Source organism: Octopus bimaculoides, chromosome 2 (assembly GCF_001194135.2).
Source record: "Octopus bimaculoides isolate UCB-OBI-ISO-001 chromosome 2, ASM119413v2, whole genome shotgun sequence".
NCBI lineage: Eukaryota > Metazoa > Mollusca > Cephalopoda > Octopoda > Octopodidae > Octopus > Octopus bimaculoides.
Genome location: NC_068982.1, coordinates 188,865,943 through 188,875,902, shown reverse-complemented (window position 1 = coordinate 188,875,902; position 9,960 = coordinate 188,865,943). Strand labels below are relative to the sequence as shown.

The following is a 9,960-nucleotide window of genomic DNA, read 5'->3' as shown; positions in this document are numbered from 1 at the left end:
CACCTCTACTAGAACCACCACTACTACTAAAGCAACTACAACTGCCACCACCACCACCTCTACAAGAACCACTACTACTACTACTACAAATACAACTACTACAACTGCCACCACTACCACCACCACTACTAGAACCACTACTACTACTCCTTGTTTTTCATCATCATCCTCTTTCTCTTCCTCCGTTTCTTTTATATAAAGATCATATCTTGAAAAAAAATAAAAAGATAAAACAAAACAAAGAGGAGAAAAAAAAACTGAAAACCTCCATACAACATTAATTTCTTGTTGCATCAAGATAGAAATGTGGTGTAATTGTCATAATGAAATCTTTTATTCACTGAAATAAATACATAAAATAAAATAAAATAAATAAATAAGAACAAAGGGGAAGGAGTGGGGGGGGATAAACAAGCAAAAGTGAAAGTGAAACAAGAAATAGAAAAGTTGAAAAACAATAACAGAATGAAGCTACAGGAAGAAAATTAACATCCTTGTCAACATCATATGCACCATCAATCATCATCATCACCATCATTGTCATTATTAACTGTCTTCACCATCATCATCATTGATATTTTATCTTATCAGCTCCTATGTGATTTGAACTCACGACTTAGAGAGATGGAACAAATGCCAAAATTCATATGTCCGCTCCATCAATTTTGCTAATCCACTAAACTTGTTTTAGTTGGACTTACGTCTGTTTTTCCATGCTGGCATGGGTTAGATAAACATGTTATGGAGGCATTGTTTTACGGCTGGATCCCCTTCCTGCTACTAACCCTTAAGTCTTATTCCATGCAACATTAAAAGTGTCGAGTAATCAGATGATTTATTGGCAAGGAACCAACATCAACACGACACATTCCTTTTCTCAAAACTTTTGTAGATGACTGTACATTGTAAACAAGCATACACACACACACACACACACACACACACACACACACACACACACACACACACACACACACACACACACACACACACACACACACACACACACACACACACACGAACACTCATACATCATTGTTTTGACATCCACTTTCCCACACTAGCTTCGGTTAGAGCTTACCGAGGCAGATTTTCAATACCTGGATGCTCTTCCTGTCACCAACTCTCATTTCAGTGTTTTTACAAAAGACAGGAAATGAATGACAGCTTGTATGACAACAACACATCACACAATGTCATGACAAGGAGATAGATACACACACTCATATAAATATATGATGGGCTTCTTTCAGTTTCTGTCTTTGAAGTCCACTCCCAAGGTCAGCCTGGGAATGTAGTAAAAAGCATCAGCCACATGGCTGCACATTCAGTGTCACTGTGTGGCACCTTAAGTGCCTCCTACTTCAGCTCTGGAATGACCAAAGGCTTGTGAGTGGTGGTAGACAACAACTGAAAGAAACCCATTGTGTGTGTGTTGTTATTGCCTTGCCCTGATTTCTGGTGATGGTTGTATGTGAATGTCAGCATCAAGCAAGCAGTGTCCTTCATTTCCAATCTTCCATGAGAACATGTCTGGCCATGGGGGAAATATAATCTTGCTTGGAAACAAGCAAGCGTTGGTGACAGGAAAGGCCAAAGCAGACAATTTGAGCCTGGTGCATCTCTCTGACCTTATCAGTTCCTGTCAAACTGTCTAACCCATACCAGCATGGAAAACAGGCCTTAAATGATAAAGATACATTTTAGCTGCAAGTTGTCTCGGAATGCGTAAGACATGTCCCAAAAGCATTATTCTCTCCATTCATTTTCTGTCTCTTTTACAGTCTCTAGTACTGCATATGTGTGTGTGTGTGTGTGTGTGTGTGTGTGTGTGTATAAATATTGGGAAATGTTTTATTTTTAAAGATGAAGTTTACAGACAGAAAATCATAATTATATTAACAATAATTTATCTAAGCTATTTCTATATTTAATTAACACTATTGATAATTATAATTACATAACAGTAATAGCTATCATAATTAATTAATTAAAATGATCAAATAATGATTGGTTAGTAATGTGTCTTAGAACAAACAACAAAAATAGTGGCTTCTAATTCAGACACTACGCCTGCAATTTTGAGCGGAGGGAGTGTTAGTCAATATTGTCGACCCCAATACATCACTGGTACTTTATTTTATTGACTTCTGAAAGGAAAAAAGGCCGATGCCAGTGCCGCCTGACTGGCTCCTGTGCCGGTGGCACATAAAAAGCACCCACTACATTCTCAGAGTGGTTGGCATTAGGAAAGGCATCCAGCTGTAGAAACCTTGCCACATTAGATTGGAGCCTGGTGCAGCCTCCCAGCTTGCCAGTCCTCAGTCAAACCATCCAACCCATGCCAGCATGGAAAACGGACATTAAACGATGATGATGATGATAATGAAACTGAAAGAAGCCCGTCGTATATGTATGTATGTATGGTATCAAATTGATATTAATTAATATCAAATTTTTACCCTATTATGTTATATATATAGATATATGTATGTATATGTTTGTGTGTCCGTGTTTTTCCCTCCAACATTGCTTGACAACCGATGTTGGTATGTTTACATCCCCATAACTTAGCAGTTTGGCAAACAAGATCAATATAATAAGTACTAGGCTTACAATGGATAAGTCCTGGGGTCGATTCGTTAGACTAAAGGCGGTGCTCCAGCATGGCCGCAGTCACATGACTGAAACAAATGAAAGAAGAATGATGATGATGATAACTATTAATATTAGTGTTGTTGTTGTTGTTGTTTCAAATTTTGGCACAAGGCCAGCAATTTTAAAGGGGCTGTAAATTGATTACATCAAACCCTGTACTTGACTGGTATTTTTTATCACCCCTTCCCCTCCCCTTCCCCCTCTTCCCCCCTAAAAAAAAACAGATGGAAGGCAAGATTGACCTCAGTGGAATTTGAACTCAGAATGTAAAATGCTGGAAGAACTGCTTCCTTACTACTACTACTATTACTACTACTACTGATGATGATGACGATGATGATGATGATATTGCAAATATTAGGGACGTAGCGAGAGAGATGAAGAGATTGTGGAACACAAGTGTGACAATTGCTCTCATGGTACTTTGGTACACTTGGCACAATGCACAGAAACTGCTATTGAAGAATTTGAAGGATATTGGAATTGAGATATGCACTGTTGACCTGCAGTGCCATTCACGATTCTGTAGGAATTATAAGAAAGATTCTTGAGATTCGAGGAGACTTGTTGTCATTAAATCTCAAGACATCATTGCTGCTAAATAACAGAACATACAACAGCTTTAATAATAATTATGATAGCTTTTCATTTACCCTAATGGTGATAATTAAGAAAAGAATTAATTACAAATAAACAAAAGTGATTTTGATTACAAGCAAATTATGAAGGTTTTAACGATTCCTAAATCAATTTAGAAGTTTTAAGTTAAATTGACCCCATGTGCTTGACTTCCACTTAATTTTTAATGACACTGGAACGATGAAAGACAAAGCTGACTTGAATGGATTTAATCGCAAAAAATTTAGATTTTACTAATATTCTGCCCTGATGTGTTACCAGGCAGTGGTTGTGACAAACTCTGATCTTAATTGATTGGAAGTGTTATCATGTACATCTTTTGTCTTGGTATAAAAGATGGGCTACAGCAAATATTCTGCTCAATACCACAGATTTGCTTGTCAGTTGTTTGACCTTAACCAGTTGAGCATGTCCCTTAGTGGCTGACAATATGTGCACCTCTGATCATGAGCAGAAGTAGTGGGGGAGCATCATGGCCATGTGTTGAGAGGAATTCTTTGGGGTTTGAATAATTCATCTCTGGAAACATGGGTATTGCGTTTGACATCCTCAAACAACCTTTATTCAAGGACCTTTTGAGCGGGATGGGCTACTCGACCTGAAGAAAATTCTAACTGGGCCCCACCTGCGTGGTCATGCGCTGTTTATCTTGATATAAGATCACCATGTCACGCACATATGGTTGTCATGCATGTGCCTGGTGTACCCTTATCAGACGGGTAGTCATGATGGGTATATTGGGCTTCATATATTTGTACCCCAGTGTCACTCTGATGGCATGCACTGCTCTCTCACTCAATATTAATAATAGTAATCATAATCCTCTTTGCTATGGGCAGCACAAGACCTGAAATTTTGAGGGCAAGTATAAGTCAATTACATGGACCCCAGTGCTCGACTGGTAGTTACTTCATTGACCCCCAAAAGGATGAAAGGCAAAGCCAACCTGAGCATAACAATAATAATGATGATTTCATTTATTTGCCACAAGGGTATAATATGAGGGGGACAATACAAAGGCAGACATAAAGTGTAGGGGTTTACATATAATGAAATGACAAAAAAGGAAAGAAAGAAAGTATATACTTCTTACCACATAGTCACGCCTGTGCCTTGTCTCTCTCTCTCTCTCTCTCTCTCTCTCTCTCTCTCTCTCTCTCTCTCTCTCTCTCTCTCTCTCTCTCTCTCTCTCTCTCTCTCTCTCTCTCTCTCTCACACACTATGTCACAGTGATTCTGCCAAACAATTTCCTGAATGGTACACTGGTCTGAGGTATACTCAGTCACTTATGTGCATTAAATCACTCTGGTGATTGAACAACTTGAATATTCATTTCGCCCGGCATGCTAACGATTCTGCCAGCTCGCTGCCTCCCTCTTAGTATTAATAATAATAACAACAACATAAACAGCACTGGTAGCAGTGTTGCAATGAGAAATGGTAATCATACCATTCTATCATACTCTAATCTGTCAGTTCCGCTCCATTTCTCAGCTGAGAGTTCTTTGTCTTGTGAGGTTGTGGTTGCTGGTGCCACATATAAAAAACAAACCATCCAGTACACTCTGGAAAGTGGTTGGCATTAGGAAGGGCATCCTACTGTAGAAACCAAACCAAAACAGACAATCAGAGCCTGGTACACCGCCCAGCCTTGCCAGCCCCTGTTGAACCATCCAATCCATACCAGCATGGAAAACAGATCTAAATGATGATAACGATGATGATTCTATATATCTTGCACAAATATATTAATTATATTAATGGTGGTGGTGGTGGTGGTGGTGGTGGCAGTAAGAGAGATGTTGTTGATGATGATGATGATGATGCTAATTACATAAGACTCTTATCTCTTATTTTCAATATTCAAATAGAAAGAAATTAAAATTAAATTTCAAAGGTTTTTTTTTAACGAGAGGAGAGTGGGGGGGGGGTAATGTGCGCCAGTGATGATCTCATTTAACATCTGTTTGTGTGAGATATTCGGTTCATCATCATCATCATCGTTTAACGTCCGTTTTCCATGCTGGCATGGGTTGGACGGTTCGACTGGGGTCTGAGAAGCCAGGAGGTTGCACCAGGCTCCAGTCTGGCAGTGTTTCTACAGCTGGATGCCCTTCCTAATGCCAACCACTTTGAGAGTGTAGTGGGTGCTTTTTTTTTACGTGCCACCAACACAAGCCAGAGGAGGATGGCAACGACCACGTTCGGTTGGTACTCTTTACGTGGCTCCAGCACAGGGATCACAAGTTCAATTTCCATTTGATCTTGATGTGAAGGTTGGTGACAGGATGGGCATCCAGCTGTAGATAATCTACCTAACAAAAATTGCATTTGAGCCGTGCCACTACACAAAAGCATATATTAAAATGGTGACGACAATGATGGTGATGCTGATGACAACGATGATGATGGTGATGATGAATTCTGATTTGTCTTTTACAATGACCAAAAATGTAATCTAATTAAATTAAGAAAAGAAAGAAAATAAGAAAACATGTATGTAAGTAACTGAACCACAATGTAAATTAATTGACTAATGATTGATATTGTTGTTGTTGTTGTTGTTTCAGATGGAACAGCTTGTGAAGCAGATGAGTGATCCGAATAATGGCATCCAAGTTCGCACACAAAAACAGTTCCTCACAACGATTCCTAAAGCATTCACAGGTAAAACATTGCTTATTGTATTTCGTTTTTGGATTTGGTTTGCAAGATTCTTTATGTGAGTTTGTCTGTTGAAGCATATTCTGTTGTGTCTGGGGAGAGTCATTTTCTTTTGGTGCCTTATTATTTAACACACACACCAGTAAAATTTCCAAAATTATTGAAAAGGTTGCAAGATGCAATGAAAATTTTAGAAAAATAAAGAAGAAATAAGTGGAAATTTTACTGATGAATGTGTTAAATTATAAGGAACTAAAAGAGAATGACTCTCTCCAGACAAAAAAAAATTGGTTATTGTGTCTTTGAAATATCAACTTTAGGTTTTTTTTTTTGTTTTAATGGTTCGGTGAAGGAAGAAGGGATGGCTACAACTGTAGTGGCCTTCTGTCAGGTCTTTGACACTGGTGTTGTGGGATGGGCATTAAAGGTGACATAGACTCTGGCCAAAGGCTTGTTTCTACTACTACTACTACTGCTACTACTACTACTACTACTACAGTAAAGAAGTAATGCATTCGTTCGTATAGCAACTGGTCCAAATGCTTGCTTGCAATACTGTCTGCACCTGCTAAAGAAGAAATTCTCAAAATGGCAATTAGCCCCACTCACCCCCACAAAAATATCATTGAAAATTTTTACCCCTCTCTCTTTATGAAGGCACAAGATCAGCAATGTTGAAGGGAAGGTGTTAGTTTCAATGATCCCCAGCAGTTGACCGGTACTTTATCAACCCCTTAGAAGATGAAAGACAAACTTGATCTTGGTGGCGTTTGAACCCAAAGCATAAAGTCAAAAGAAATGCTGCTAAGCAAGTTGTCTGGCACAGCTGCTTTTAATAATAACAACAGAATTTCTTTCTAACAGGGACTGTATAGTTTGTAGAGTAAACCCACAGATAAACTGTAAAACCTGGAATGTAGTCTATAGACTAAGGTGTACAGAGGGGCAGTGCAGAAACAGGACAATGACATAAATTGAAGAGACAGCATGTAGCATAGTTGAGCAGATAAGTGAACACTGGCAGGAGCTGAAGGAGAAGAAAAGCTTGTCAGTGCTCTACTAATATGCTCAATTAGAACATCTCAGTTGATAACATAGATGTTAGGATCTTATTGGCAAATAGGAGACAACACTCAGACATATTACAGAAGGTAGACCAAAACTCAAATGAAAATATGAATGGAGTAATAAGCCTGGTATTTGTTCTATCTGTCTTTTTTACTGAACTGCCAAGTTACAGGGACATAAACATACCAACACTGGTTGCCAAGCAGAGGTGAGACACTCACACATTTCACTTAGGCATTGCAATACTAATAACATGGTGTAGAACTCAATATACATACCTTTCTATGTACATGCATAAATGTAAATGTTTTTTTTCAAATGAACTGCACTTCAAATTTGAAGTTCTGATGAGACTAAAGTTGTTACTCAGGCATTCAACTATGAATCCCTTAGTTAAGGGGTGTTATCTTGCAGGTACTTGGCGACCCCACTGGTGTTGGTGCCACATAAAAAGTACCCAGTACACTCTCTTAATTGGTTGGTTGGTTTTAGGAAGCTAACGAAGTTCATTAGATAATTGTCAATTTCTATGTCATCGCAGGAGGTAAGCCAGCTACCTGGTCTGCTTCCCCTGGCTTACTTGCAATGGCAAAAAACTAAGAGGTAAAGGTTAACCGGGGAAATCAGCAGATGTCCCCAGTAGCTGCTGCCTCAACATTACATAACTTAGATATGGGGCTGATCTCGGATGCGTCCAAGTAGATGACTTTGTTCTTTGGAAGGACCACATTGAGGAGATGATTGAGTAAGAGATGGAAATATGGTGAGCTGATGTGAAAGCAAAGAGTGGCAAGTAAAGTGTGAGGCTCAGGGTTAGCAGGTCAGTCCCTCTGCAGAGCTTACAACATGCTGAGTATCACAGGGGTCAATAGGTACAAGGCCATCAGGTCATTTGTGGAGGCAGCAAAGGTTGCCCCAAGAGGGCTGTGGATCAGGAAGTGGAAGCTAAGCAGACACAGACTGGGAGCTTGAGTAACCCTGGCTGGATCACCTGGCAGAAAGTGTCTGGCATTAAAAGGCTGACCATAAAATGATCATCTGCAACATGGTTGGAATTGATTTTTAAGGAGAGCAATGTCTTCAGTAAGAAACCTGCTCCTCTCCCTCTATTATAGTTTCTTTCTTCAGTCGATACCCACTCTGTTAAGGGGCCTTATCTTGCAGGTACTTGGTTACCTCACTGGTGCTGGTGCCAAGTAAAAGCACCCAGTATGCTCTGTTGGGCGGTTGGCATCAGGAAGGGCATCCAGCTGCCAAAACCATGCCATAGCAGATATAGAGCCTGGCTGAGCCCTCTGGTCCATCTGTTCTTGTCAAACCATCCCACCCCTGCTAGCCTGGAGTTAAATGATGATGATGATTGAGTGAAGAAGAGAAGGTGAGTGAAGGTTGAAAGAGAGTGTGTACTGGAACGAATGCACTTAATGTCTGTTAGATAATTGCTGGTAAAAGAGAGAGAGAGACGGACAAAGGAGTTGTATGAAATACCAACGTATCTAGTGGAATCTCTTGTTACTCATGCATCAGAGAGGGAAGGGGAGGAGGAGGGGGTTGGTTGTGAAAGAGTGTGTGATGGATGTCAGTGAAAGCTGCTTATGTGAGTAATGGTAGGGAGAAGTGAGAGGGTGGTGGATGTCACTGGAGGAAAGACCTGGGGGCGGAGAGGAGTGTTAACCATCAGCAGACACGGAAAAGAAGGAGTGTAATGGATTCCATTCCTTCTTTTACTCTTTTACACATGTCATTGAGCATCCTGTCAGGAATGTTTTAGATTCCAGCATGAGAGACTGGATCTGGCCAATTTCAACATAAAACAAGGTAGAATATTTGGGCCGGATGTGGCTGGTTTCAGTGCTAAAAGGGCTTAAGGGATGAAGAGGGGAATTGAATATAGGAAGAGCTTTTGTTTGCCTCATTCGACAGGTTGTATGGGACAGTAAATGAAGAGAAGTATCAAACAGGTAATAAGGGCAACAGGTGTGAAAGACTCAAAAGTCCTTTTTGTGCCCCAGCCTTCGTCACTTCCTCTTCCATGTAATCAACCCTTACCCTACCATATTTCTTTTGAAATCCACTGCCTTTCTTTGAATTGATTTTGAATACTGTCCTGATGTCATAGGGGCCGCATATCTTTTGTATCTTTCCGGAGAGGCCTTTCACATAGGGTAGAGAGACTGGGGACAAATATCCATCAAATGTAAATATTGTAAATAATTCCTCATCTCTTAAATATAGACCTGGATGATGATGATGATGTGTATATCTGCTGACCATAAAATAATCATCTGCAACATGGTTGGAATTGAATTTTAAGGAGAGCCATGACTTCAGTAAAAAGGTGGTTGTCTCCACATATTTACTCAGCTAGTGGTCGGAAGTAAGATAAAGGATGACTCACCCGAGAAAATAACATTCTTCCACTGCTTTAGGTTTTTACTCCACACTAAACGCTTGGCAACGTTTGTTTTTAAAAGTAGTGGTTTTCTGATTGCAGCCCTCCTGTGATATCCGGCTTTGTGCAGCTCTCGGCGAACAGTTTTCCTGGAAACTGGGTTCTGAAGGTGGTCATTAAGCTCTGCAGTAATTTTGGGAGCTGCACTTTTGTGATCCTTTCTAACAATTTGTGTGAGAGTCTGACAGTCCCTATCTGAAAGTTTTGGTTTTCTTCAGGAGTTTTGTTTCGACGAGGAGCTTTTTCCCTCTTTCTCAAAGACTGTCATTACTTTCGAGACAGTACTTCTTGATACACCAAACATTTCGGCTGCTTTTGTTACGCTAGCGCCTGCCATACGAGCACCAACAATTTGACCTCTTTGAAAGTCTGATAGATCTGTCATTCTAATGAATTTTAATTACCTTTTTCTGATGATATCTGAAAAGAAACAGAAATTTTAGCAAAACATATTAAGTAACACGAATCATAAATCAAAA

General features: G+C 39.8%; 1 protein-coding gene across 1 annotated transcript in view; it reads left to right on the top strand.

Moving 5' to 3' along the window:
* The window catches only part of LOC106880410 (regulator of G-protein signaling egl-10), a 147,022-nt gene that overhangs the window by 114,791 nt on the left and 22,271 nt on the right, over positions 1-9,960 (top strand). Inside the window, exon 2 of the mRNA XM_014930326.2 lies at positions 5,868-5,964. Within this exon, the coding sequence (XP_014785812.2) occupies positions 5,868-5,964 (97 nt within the window). The remainder of the gene's footprint in view (positions 1-5,867; positions 5,965-9,960) is intronic.